General features: G+C 35.5%; 1 protein-coding gene and 1 long non-coding RNA gene across 2 annotated transcripts; both read right to left on the reverse strand.

Moving 5' to 3' along the window:
- Positions 1 to 246: 246 nt before the first annotated feature.
- Positions 247 to 6,798, reverse strand: LOC133699465 (calcium permeable stress-gated cation channel 1-like). Its single transcript, XM_062122701.1, has 12 exons — positions 6,461 to 6,798; positions 5,768 to 6,087; positions 5,460 to 5,618; positions 4,960 to 5,095; positions 4,655 to 4,756; positions 3,510 to 3,629; positions 3,336 to 3,416; positions 2,761 to 3,101; positions 2,427 to 2,672; positions 1,631 to 1,955; positions 1,205 to 1,438; positions 247 to 849 (listed from the first exon to the last, which is right to left on the reverse strand). The coding sequence occupies exons 2-12, from the start codon at positions 6,079 to 6,081 to the stop codon at positions 583 to 585; spliced, it is 2,325 nt and encodes a 774-aa protein (XP_061978685.1). The 5' UTR covers positions 6,082 to 6,087; positions 6,461 to 6,798; the 3' UTR covers positions 247 to 582.
- Positions 6,799 to 10,253: 3,455 nt separating this feature from the next.
- On the reverse strand, positions 10,254 to 12,542 carry LOC133698639 (uncharacterized). The gene is made up of 3 exons (XR_009843175.1): positions 12,447 to 12,542; positions 10,775 to 10,874; positions 10,254 to 10,687 (listed from the first exon to the last, which is right to left on the reverse strand). It is a non-coding gene; the product is annotated as an uncharacterized LOC133698639 (long non-coding RNA).
- Between the last annotated feature and the right edge of the window lie 960 nt (positions 12,543 to 13,502).

The following is a 13,502-nucleotide window of genomic DNA, read 5'->3' on the forward strand; positions in this document are numbered from 1 at the left end:
ACACAGGAAAAAAAAAATTAAATTTTTCAAGGGTCGCATACATATTTTATTCTTGGGAATTTGGATACGTCTTGTCTTGGTGGGTGAGTGACTTGGTCCCAATATGTTTGAAGAGCGTGGGGACTAGATTGCCCTTGTGTAGGGTAGGGTGCCTGCATGCTTATGAACGAACGAGTGCCTTGTTGCAGGGTGACCTTTGTGCCATTTCACAGGGCAATGCAGCAAAGTATAGAAGAGCCCAAGCTATGAGTAGAAGATCTTTTCATTGAATACGGCGACTAACATGTATAGTTGTGTAAACCAACATTTAGAAATCCACACAATATCTACTCTACTTTCTAGTTTCTACCATGCTATCATTCATCTACATCTGTCTTTGAAGTTTGAAGGGCCATTCGTTGCCACAAAATCCAGAACTTGATTTCGTTTCAGAAATTTCAGCAGGCCATTCTTCCTTGTCTCTCTATAGAACAAACTTTGCTATCTGGACTCGTTAAGTTTACAACGGATCACTGTCTCCTGGCAATGGATTGTGTCTAATGTACTGCGAGGTGTAGTCGTGCACTTGTAATGATCTCTGTTTCAAGGCTCTCCATTTTTAACTGTCTCGGGCAAAGATGGTGAGGATCCCCCGCTGATTTTGCTTGGTGCTGGTGTATTTCTTCGTGATTGGCGCTTTGTAGGCACTAAGACACTCTCAGTTTCCATCTTTCCGCTCAGAAGGTCGTCTTCATCAATATCATCATCATCACCTTTGAAAACTGGATGAACATAAGCACTCTGAAGGTAGGCTTTCAGATTAAAGTTCGGATCCCTTGCTCGTTCCAGGGTATCTTTCATCATTGCTTCCTGAAAACCATGGTTCAAGACAAGATTAGTAGTTTGCAGGTGCAGCTTTCGAGTCATTTTGCTACAATCTATATAACTTGAATTCACTTGAAAGGTATCGTGTTAATGAAACAAAACTTATTGATAGTATCAAATGCCAGAATTGGTCATACATAGAACATAACCTGAGTTTGTAACGAACATTTTCAGCAACTCTATATTGACATATATGCAGATGATATACTAAAATAAATTCATAATTTCATATAAGAAATTATCAGTATTATGCAGGCAAATCAATCGAGAGCAAACAAGGAAGTACAGAAAAATCAACACAAACAAAAAGCATCAACTCTGCAATATGACACCAACACACCTGTAATGGATATTTGACAAATGCAGATTTGTGGCGTCCATTGCAGAACCTATGAAACCATATAGTGAGGACAGGGAGAGCAATGAGAAATGGTGTTGACTGTGCAGCTTCTTTTGTACTCATCAGTCCCATCAGAGCCAGCTGCGAGATTACTAGTGCAGTAATAACACGCCCATGGACATCAGGCCAGAATGCTGCACCACTTTCATACTCTTGGTTGTAAACATTTATGATCTGCATAAATGTAAAGCACAGGGAAAAGATGAATATATTGTATCCAATTGCACTGAACCTTGGTCCAGTAAATCTTCCAAGTTGGATTAAGTTGTATGGTTTTGAAAATTTAGTTGGCACAAGGCATTAACCATATGCAATTGAATTGTTCTTGGATTGAACATCAGATAACCAATAGTATCAACTTGTTACCTGATGACGGAACACTGCAAAGGCGAAGGCAAAGAAAATAATTATGAATGGAAGGAGAACTGGTGTCACTGTAGCATATACAAGCCCTAGCAGAAAATATAATTGTATACGGGGTTCACCGGTGTTAAAACCAAGACTTCCAGGATCCATTGCCTCTTCCCTGTCCTTTTCAGTCTTCACCAAAAAGAAATTTTTCAAGTGGTAGAGTATCAGTGGTTTCAACATTAAAACTTCTCCAGCTATGCCAGCCCATCCGTCAACCATTATATAGGTTATGAAGAAAGTTGCTTTCATTGGAACAGCTACACCAATTGTTTTAGGAATTCTGCCACATAAATAAATGAAGAAATGAGAAAAGAAGAAAAATATAATAAAAACTTAAGGGAAGTTGTAGATGATAAAATGAAAAACATATTCACGTAGACCATATGGGTTAACATACCAGGAAAAGGGAAGAAATCATGAATAAACAGTCTATCAAATCAGTCAAGTATAAAGGGATTCTAGATTGATGAAAAGTGAGAATAAAATAAATTACTGATTGGAGGATAAAAAAATTTACAGTCAATAAAATATATGTTATTGGAAGACCTTTGAAGGCACATGCCATGAACAAACCTTCAAACAGAGAAAATAACATTCCTTGCCCATTAACACTACGGACAATTTTTGGCTCTTACAGCATACATTAGCGCTCACCCTAATGCAATCAAGTTCCCTTAAATATGCATACACCCTAGTAGAGTAATTAAATACTGATGTCACAATATTTGATAAAAAAGTGAGAGTAACATACTCGTTAGCAGACTGATTAATAAAAGAATTTAGCTGATCAAATGCGGCTCCAGTGAGTATGCTCCCTAGGAATACATTGATAATGAGGAAAATATAGTATCTCGTTGCTGATCTCCTTTCCAAAGAAGATAGAGATACGAAGCCTTCAAACTTAGACATGATCATCAATATTGTTGGCAGGAAGATAAGGAAGAGCTTCAATGCAATGCCAGGAAGAAAACCTTGGATAACAGATTTGATAAATTTTCTGCATATTAAATAATGAAACAATTAGTAATTTCTAACAAAGAAAACTTGCAACTAAGTCAGAAGGCACTGTAATGGAAGAAACGTACATTTCAATAACAGACTTCAGAAAAGGGGCTCTTTTCTCTATTCCCTCAATACTTGCTAGCGCTTGTACAGATGCAATAGGTATCATGAAAAAGAAGGTAAGGAAAAAGAAAGCAACTCCAATTATCAGCCTCTTAACTTTGAGTGACATGTATGGAATGGCTAAGTTTTGCCAATATACATCGCGAGGCTCCGGAGCCCACTCTGTTAACCACAAAGTTGGATTTCTTGATTGTTGAGTTTGTGCACACACAGCTGCACCCCATCGAGTCTTGAATGAAACAAATGCTGCTGGCATGATAGACTTTGGATCCTTTAAAACCCTTTTCCTCTCTTCTTCTATCTGAATAATACCAAAATGATTCGTGACTCAAATTAGTATGATGATGCAAATAGTAACTGGTGAGAATATGCAGCATCTCTTAACTCATTTGAGTGAGCCTAAAACCAACTAATAAACTTCATGGACTTTTGAACAAGAGGTTGCCAGATTATATGCTTATAAAAAAGAAAAAAACAAAAGGTTCAAAATTTTTGAGAGATCAGGGAATTTGGATAAGAAATTGAAGCTGCTTACTTCTTCTGACAGTTTCTCAATCTCTGATATGTGATAATCGATTGCATCCACTTTTCCCCCCCAAAGCCCAAGGAAACCAGTCTGAAAAATCCAAGAACCGTAAGAGTTGAGGTCATAACCAAAATTAGGTTTAGGAAAAAGTAATAGGCTATCAGATTGCATTTTGAGAACTACCTTCATCTGAGGCCTCTGCGATTGATCCCTGGAGTACTTGAGTTGGTAGTAGTCAAGCCAGTTCTGCTTTTTCTTCTTCTTCTTGACCAAGCTGGCTAGCTTGTTGGCATTGCACACCACCTGCATTAAAAATTTTATTACGACAAAAATTTACAAATTGAAGTACAAACTATCCTAGAATATCAGGTGCATAAGAAAGTGCGAGGGTTTATATGAATACTCCAGCAAGTAAAGGGTCCATTTAAAGCCACTCAATAGATCATGTGTGGTACACATGTTGCCTCCTCAACCCACCAAACCTTTTCCCTATCCCTTGCTATTTAATTCAAATAAAGAAAGGCTAGGAAGAGCTGCAACACTCACCGAGTCAAGAAAATTGGAAGCGTTCTTTATGGGCAACAACATTTTCCACAAATCACCTCATCAATACAACATGCTCATAAAAAACAAGCGGAGGTGCACATTCTTAGTTCAACAAATAAAACATCCTACCACTCCTTTTTTATCATTTTTCAGAGTCCAAAGACAATAAATGCAGAGTAGTTATTGGTGCAATTCTCTGTTAAATTGCTATTTAGAAAGAATGAAGTCTATGTCCAGCAGGGAATGTGACACTGTTACACAGCCACAAATAGAAACAAGGAAACGGTGGCACTTAAAACAATTAACTGTGAGGTTTTCAACATTCCAAATCAGACACAACTCCTGTAATAACACTTTGTCAATTCAACGTCAGTTCTGGAATAAAAATTGGCACTTGACGCAATCAAACTTTAAGGTTTCCAATAAATCATCAAAACCACCAGAGATAAAAATGGGACAAGAACATGAAAAGAAAGAACAATAGCTGAGGGAAACAGTTTGCTTATGGAAGATGGCAAGCATTTGCACATATGGAAAAGCTATGATCAAATGCATTCAAGTGAATGCCTCATGATGTTACCTAAAATCATTGAAGATATATAATTTATCAAGTACCAGTAGCACACACTGATCCACATAATGCCCACACACACATTTGAACAAATGGTTGCCCATATTTTGCAAAACAAAATTGGTGCGGACTATTCCATGTCATCAAATAAATTCATAGCTTTCTACCAAAGATTATTTACAATATAAATTTTGTTTGAGCAGGAACATACCCGATGAGTGAGGTAATGATCTGGATGATTCACTAGAAAAAAGTGCTCCACAAGCTCACTGACAGTTTCATCTGGATCTGGAGGTACATTCCTAACAAGGACCTGGGAAGAGTAAACTCAATGATGCAAGTTTCTTGAATAGGAGAAGGACAGAGAAAAAAGGGTAAGCAAACTACCCCTACCAATTTTGAAAATATTCACAAATGGAACTCATTTCTTTAAATGGAAATTGAGGAACAAGCTCAGGGTTGAGGGAAAAAAACTCTAAAAAGAAATAAATCAATAAGGAAAATAGTTCATCTTACTGTGAATTGATCTGGACGACGTCTTTGTGAGGAAAGAAATTGCAACCTCATCGAAGCAACTTTCTCATACTCCCTTAGCAACACGTAGCACGTCCAGAAAGTAAAGGCATAAGCCATCACTATATGCGTCCAAAATCTGCAATGCAATAAATATAAATATAGGGGCACACTGAAAAAGAAAAGGAGAAGATATTCCTGGAAGTAGAAGATGGTAGGATATGCGAACAAAGAAATACAAGACAACATGTGATTGTCTTGAGGAAAACAATTACTCTTGGTTTTTGATAAATTAGCAATTAATAAGTACTCTACAGATACATAATAATTTACATGTATTCTACAGATACAGAATAATCTATGCGTATGGTTATCCATAAAGGGTCATTATGCTATATAACATGGTAAAAGAATTGTGATCAATAAATCTGAATATATCAAGATTCATCAAAACTTGGAGATGACAAGGTAGCCGAAGTTAGCAAAGGAGGATATATTCCTACCTTTGTGATTTAAGTGGTATATTCGAAATTGAAAGCTTGTCAATGTCACTAGCAGTCACGTTGGCCACCATCTTGGCTGCCTCTAGAGCATCATTAGTGTAATTGACTGGCACCAGGATAGCCCAAGCAAGGAATGTTATAGGCACAAAAATTTTAAGTCTGCGTAGGTAACAAAATCGAGCTCAGCACATAATAACAAATGACATAAACATTTTCAGAAACATGTAGTCCGCACAAGTACAGCACATACTCTTTCATCAAGAAATAAGCATAGAAAAAGAAAGATAAACGAACGGAAAAGGGATTACCCCATCAAGTAAATGCGCAAGTAAACAGCAGAATCCAACCCTGCATGATCAATAAGCTCAGGCTCCGGCATTTTAAGCGCTTCCGGCATCCAATTTAAAAACCGGATATATGATCTAAAGTCTAAATTCACCACCCTACGAACAAATGCCCCAGAGCGCGAGGGGCTGCTTCTTAAGCCCTTCAGATACCATTTTGGAAAGTAAACTCTATCATTGAAGGGTTGTAGCCTCAAAATTGCAAATGCCAATAAGAAAATGAATGCACTCAGTAAATTTATAGCCCCCGAAACCGCTATATCTCCAAGCGTTGCCATTTATACCTTCAAAAAAAGAACCAAAACAAAAACCTTATAAAAAAACATTAAAAACAAACAACTTCTCAAGCAAATTTAAAAAAACATATAAGAAATTCAACTACTATATTTAACATCCAACAGCTCCTTTCAATCCCTATACGTCAAAACAAAAGATAGCAACTTTTCAAGTAAAATCTCAAAAAGATCATCTTTATATACTTACAAAGCAAATCAATCAAAATTAAACGAATCCTAATCACACATCAAATTAATCTCCATATTCAATAAATTTTTCCATCTGGGGCGCATTTCACTCACCAGAAAACACATCAAATAACACAGGGGAAAAAATCAACACAGCAGGTAAACCAAAGGAGCTCAAAAGAAATTTGCTTACTATTAACCAACTTCTTTCCTTATCTCCAATGCTATATTGACCTCTCAATCTTCAAAAAAAAAAAAACCGAGAAAGCTGAGTTAGCAAGTGTTTGGATAACTTTATAGCTTAATCCAAGTAAACAGTATGCTTCCTCTCCGTTTGAAAGGATAAGTAGCTAGCACGCTACCACACACGCCTTCAGCAATTATTATAATAATAAATACAGATCAAAAGGTAAGGTCCGAAAATGGGAATATATAGTACAAGAAGATGAAGATGGGGAGAAAGTAAAGAAAAAAGATAGCGCAAAGTGAAAATTTCCCGTTCTGGTTGTTTCGATGCTAACGTTTACGATTTGAGCCCATCTTTTTTTATACTGCAAAAAAAGTGTGCTTCCTGTCCCAGCTCGACTCGAGAAATGAGAGCTACAATTCAGTACTGAAATTGTCACGAATATTTCATTTTAGTCCTTAAACCACTAATTCTTGTAGATTCACCATTGCTGTCTTGAAAATTAATAGATCATCGCTTGTCTTGAAATTAAGTTGTCCTATCACATTTTTTTTTTTGTAACCCGGGATGTCCGGGTCAGCTTACGTGCACCACAACTAATCCCTGGATCCACTGAACACCCTGCAAGTCCAGTAGGCATGTAAGACACCGCGAGGGTGACAGGCGTACACGCTAGGGCTCGAACCCAGGTGACAGAGGCAAGGAAACCTTGTCTCTGCACCTTGCCTCTGCTGCTGGGCTACAAGCCTTGGTGCCCTGTCATATTTTTTTTGATGTGCCTGGTTGTGGTGTCCCATCACCATATGCCTACACACAACTTCTTTTTTTTTAATATGAATTGGAAATTGCAATTTTTTATTTTGAAAAGAGCCTCATGAAAATATATTTTATCATACCCAATAAATAAATAAAGTAAAAGCTAAAATGGAAAACAAATAAGGAGAATTGATTAAATATTTATGAAAAATGATTGTTAATTATTACATTTCATATAAAATAAAATGGTGAAATTTATATTATTGTCTTTGAGTTGGATAAAGAGTTAAGAGCTCAAATAAATTTAAAATCACCCAATATATGAATTTTATTGACAAGCTTTATTTTGGTTCTCAAAATGCATTCAAATCCTAAGCTTGTGAGAATTGTATCTAACTCACTTGTATTTTTATTTTTTTTGTTTTCAGCAAATGTGATTGAGGAACTTTGATTGTTAGTTCAATAATAATTGTATATAGATTGCATGAGGTTAAAGTTAAGGGACTTAATTGAAATTACACTATTCTAAGCGAGCACTATTTTGTATTTAGGAAACAAACAAAACAACCCAATTAAGACAAATAGTATTATTTTATGCTCTTACACGAGAGAGTATCTGTGACAAGCCAACACTCATGTCGGCAAGTTGCCACGTGGTATTTGCAACGGCTACTTTGCGGATTATGAAGGGAATGAGGACGTCCTTTCACGCGCTGTTTGAGAGGCTGTGTCTCACGATCCAATTAAAATGGTGATTAGTGGGATCTGTCAAATAATGGAGGGGAGATTGTGTTTTTTAATCACCCTGCTTTCATTTTTGTTTCGTTTAATCTTATTGCTATCTTCTGTTTCAATTTAGTCCCTCAACTTCTATAATCATTCTATCTCTCACTCTACAATCACTAAAGATCATCTCGGAAAGAGTTGAAAACAAGATCATATTAGTAGAAAATAATTTTATTCCATGCAAAGTTGTCGCACAAAGCAGGGAATACACTCAATAAAAGGACGACATTAAGATCACAGATCAAGAGAGGACAAGATTGGAACATGAGTAACGAAACAGGGACCAAATGGTACCCTAAGAGAACAATAATTATGGAGAGGCACGTGGATAAAGTGTGGATTGCGTGTGTGCTTTGAAACTGGGGGAGACAGCAAGCAGTGAGTTGGAGGTGACCGGCTTTACAGTAAACGCTGTCTTCGTTTTCCAACTGTTTTACTATGCATGCATGCTGACTCCAATTTTATTTAGGATCTACACGATTTTATTTTATTTTAATTTTTTTATTTGTAGATAATGATATTTTAGGATTGGGAGATCACAAGTCAAAATTCGATGATTATGCAGGGAAAAAACTTTGAATTTCTTTTTTATATATAAAAAAAAACTGGAACTAACGTGAGCTCAATCAAGACCTTCCAACGCGGCGGCATAGAAGAGGGGTGGGGATGGTGTGCCGTCCGTGTGTGGTTGGTGCACGTCAAAGGAGGAGAAGATTGATTTAAGAGCAGAAATTATGACTTTTTTTTTAATTTCTTACTGTTCATTTAAAACAAGAACTAAATCCCACTTGAGATGATTCATGAATCAAGAAATTAAGAGTTTTTGCTGCTGGATTTAATTAATTCAATGATGTTGGCCTGCCCACTAGCCGGTGGACCAAATCTGCCCACACAAATGATAATAAAGGTAGGAGTGGTTGAACCATTGATTTAATATTCGAATGTTCAAGGCGATGCTACTCCATCGGATTTGGATTTATTTTATCATAACGATAACAATTCTTGGCATGATAATCATTTCGTGGGAGGACTTGGGATCCGAAGGAAGGGGCCAAGAGTCCTTATGCTTGAAGCCATCCAAGATTTGTATTAGTTCAACCACCGCCCTATCATCCTGATCAAGTCGCCATTGTCAAGCCTGTGGAAGAAAACGTTTTCAAGAAAGGACATCTTTAATTTGTTGCGTGAAGGTGAATTTGTTGAAGAAGAAGCACCCTGGGATGTATTTCTTGTGGAGATCATAGTCACTTTTCTACCATAGTAGGTAAACTTGAAGGAGGAAACACGTAACTTTGTGTTTTGCTGATTTACTGCATGATATATAAATTTATTCTAAAAAAGCTTGAAGTCGTACTGTAATTAAAGATGATTCCGTACTATAATTCAATTCAATGGAGGAACTTTTGGGTTGTGTTATAGGAAAGAAGAGATAAATACATATATAATAAATAAATAGAAACTTATTTGATTAGAGAGCAGGAAACAAGGACATGAAAATAAATCTTTCCCAACAATTTTATCTTTTATTTTAAAATAGCAACCAAGCAATACCTAAGATATTCCTCCTAAAGCAAGCATACTATATATTACAAAAGGAAGGATATGTTTGCCCCCAAAACTATCATAGATGTCTTAATCAGGTCTCCCACCAATCAATTGTCTCAGTCAAGTACCCTTAGGCCTCAACTACTCCCTTTTTTTATCAACCAAACCGTACTCTGATAACCCTACTGTGATCTAAAAGTAAATATACTATGTTTACGACGGCAGGAGAAGTTATCTTTTAAAATATTTTTTATTTAGAAAATATTAAAAAAATATTTTATTTATTTTTTAAAATTTATTTATAATATTAATATATTAAAATGATTTAAAAATATTTAAACATAATAATTTAAAACTAAAAAAAGAAATTCAAAATTTTTCAAAGGCCAGCCAAACTTTTCCAGCCAGATTTTGGAGAAAAATTTGGACATATAAAACTTTTTTGCTTAAAACTTTAGCTACAAAGGAATATTCTGAGACTTTGCATCATAAGCCTACGTAAATTGATGAAAGTCCCACAATCTATGCTATTTCAATATGTCCAAGGCGTTTCCATAACTCAATATATCCATACACTATATTATATTGTATTCAAAAATTATAATTTTGCTCCTAAATTATCATGCATATTCCAATTTGATCCTTCACCTAGCTATTCAAATTTTGATCAATCTAACCCCGCCTTAATCTTTAATAGCTTGCAGATCATGCTTCATTGTTATCATGTTTAAGTTCTAATTTGAGGAAATTCTATCAATCATATATATATAAAAAGGTCTTATGATACAAGGAAAATACATAGTAATATTCTATTAATTACTCTTAAGTACAAATTCTCATGAGAAAAAAATTATAGGTTTTGAAAAAAAAAAGAAATAAATAATTATACGTGAAATGAATATAGAAAGAAAATAATCTAGAAATTCAAAGAATAAAGTTAATAAAATAGAAAAAAATATATAATCAGGATTTATATATAGTGGTAACAATCATTGCAATCCACAGGCATTATCATAGAATGAACCAACACCGGCCCCAATCGTCAGTTGTGGATGAAAGTATCACAAGTGCTACCACAGCTGATCATCTCATGCTTGGTCTTAGTTGAGGAATTTCCTGTGTACAAGCTCTAGCAAGCTGAGCCATCTGTGAACAAAATAAAAAACTAAAGTATTTTAGTAATGACACAGGTTTAGATTGCAGAAACTTGGATTTCCTGCGATCAAATTTCACCTTGCAAACGGAGTCAAGAGGGTAGTCATCTCCAAGCCTAGGATCCAACTAGTTTAGGGAGATTTTCTCTTGGATCAGGCTGTCTCAGAACATCCTCGAACTGCAGAAGATCCAGACATGCAAGTCAAGTTATTAAATGTACTCACGAGGCATGTGAGCAATGAGGCACTTCCAACTTCAGTAAGCTTTGTCAAACCAAAATCTGCAACCTGTACAAAATATTATCTTGGAGTACTTCACATAAATAGACTTCAGAGGCTACACTGCTACAGTATGAATACGGGACGATCGACAACCTTTCCGTGGAAGTTTTTTGTCTATCAGAATGTTTGCTGATTTGACATCATGGTGGATATATACAGGTACAGTATGCTCATGGATGTATTCAGGGCCTCTGGCCAAGTCTAGAGCTATTTGAACCCTAGTTGAAAATGGCAACGGAACCTTCCCTGAGAAAAGAACAGATCTTTAACATGATCATTAGAATAACTTGACACAAAAGCTAGAAATTGATTATGCAGATGCATTCTTACCCGAATTACTACGCAAATGTTGGCCTAGATTTCCATTCTCAATGAACTCATTGGCCAAGAATAGGAACCTTCACTGTCAGAAAGTTGAAAAATACAAATAAATATGGTGGTATTTACTAATTAAATTTTTCTATCGTTAATTCCATCGATAAATACCAATGAAAATATATTTTCGGTATATATCAAGAGAATCGTAGTCGGAATAGAAGAAATAAAAAAATCAAACAGTACAATGACGTGTAAGTTTTTACAGACGCAATTACCGATACAATTACAATGGGATTTAAAAAAGTAAACCATACAGTAATGTGGCATTGATACTGATAAAATGACCGACGAAGTCATAATCCTGTTGAAAGAGAGATATGAGAACGATCCTTTGACGAAGTCACTCTTCCAACAGAATTACCAACGGAGTGAAGTGAGTGTATTATTTTATAGCATGTATTGTCCGTCTGTAATATCATTGGTAAATTTTTTTTTATTAACGACATACTAGAAATTACCAACAAGGTTTTTTCCAACAGCCAGTATCTGTCCATGAATCTGTCGGTAAAATATTCATCGGTAGTATATTAGTGTAAACATTGATAAAATTTTATATCGATAAAACTGTTAAATTTGATAGTGATAGTGATTGAACACAATATCCTATTAATCACACCTGCCCCAAATTGTTTCGCAAGCAATGCAATGGCTATAAGATGATTGAATACTTAAAGATCATTAAGGGTGTTAGAGAATAATATAAATCATATCCTGAAATCTTATCTAACAACTTAAGTTTTTAGGTTGAGATGGTTTTGTGACATGGTATCAGAGCCTTGATGACCAAATGGTCTTGAGTTTGAATCTCATCACCCTCATTTATTTGATAAAAATTAAACACAAGATAATGTGGGTATGTGCAAATTTCAAGCCCAAAAGGCTTTCACTTGAGGGGGTATGTTAGAAAATAATATAAATCATATTTTGGGACTTCACTTGACAACTTAAACTGTTAGGTTAAGATTGTTACGTGACAAAGTAACATCAAATACAAAGTAATTAATGAGATCCCATAGAAGTTCCTGGATAACTGCTCAATGGTGCCAAAGTTCCCAAGCAAGAGTGGGATTAAAGGATCAAATATTAATTACCAGGTTTAAGTGATGAACGTGTGTTAAAACCTTCAGCTCAGCAAGAAATTCTTTCGATGCTTGCATATCCATCTTCTTGATTGCAGCTTAATTTCTGCAAATACAGTACGTGGAGGAAAGAGTGAGTTGATTCAGCGCGGAAGGGATTAGATTCAAGCAATTTAATCCTGTTATGAATGGCACTTAACCAGCGGATGTTTTTCTCCAGGAGATTTCCTTGGTTGTTTCTTCTACATTTATTAATGATGAATCAATGATTGATAAAGATCATGACAACGAACCTCGCGTCCTAGTTCAGCATAGTGCACTGATCCAAACCCCCTTGCCCAATCTTATTATCTATGCTGAAGTCATCAGTAGCCTTAGCAAACTCTTCATAAGAAAACTCCACAGATTTGTCTACTGTAATACCTGATAGCCCCGGAGAACAAACATGAGCAGCTGTTTCCGAAGTCTTCCTTGCCATATATACACATAATATGAGGCTAAGTGGCCGTTTGGGAGTATGGCCGCGGGTGAGGTTCACCCGCAGCTACACGTAATATTATTTGGTTAGGAAAAAAAATGTTTTTCACTGGTAGGACTTACTACAAATTAAAATGAAACCGCAGGTTTTAGAGAAGCAACATTTGACTGCTTCTCATGAGACAGGAAGCTGTAACAGTAGAGCACGGCTCCACTGTACACTTAAACTTAAATCAGTTTTTTTAAAAAAAAAAACCAAGAAAAGTTTAGTTTTTTTTTAATTATTATTTTGAAAAACCAGGAAAAGTTTTTTTTTATTTTGAAAAACCAGGAAAAGTTTAGTTTTTTTCTGAAAAACTAGTGCAGTTAAGTGATTTTACTCGCACTATTCACGTGAACATGAACAATATTTTTTTTTGTTTTTTAAAAAAATTAGTTTAAGGTGAATTAAATTTACTCGTACTGTAATCTTAATTTTATTTCTGATAATATTTTAACTAATTTTATTGCATGCTCAAAAAATCATGAAAACTGTAGTTTTTATCGAATGAATTTTGTACGTAATGAAATTGTAAAATATTTTTTAAAAAA

The sequence above is a fragment of the Populus nigra genome, chromosome 7, assembly GCF_951802175.1.
Source record: "Populus nigra chromosome 7, ddPopNigr1.1, whole genome shotgun sequence".
In the NCBI taxonomy this organism is placed as follows: Eukaryota; Viridiplantae; Streptophyta; class Magnoliopsida; order Malpighiales; family Salicaceae; genus Populus; species Populus nigra.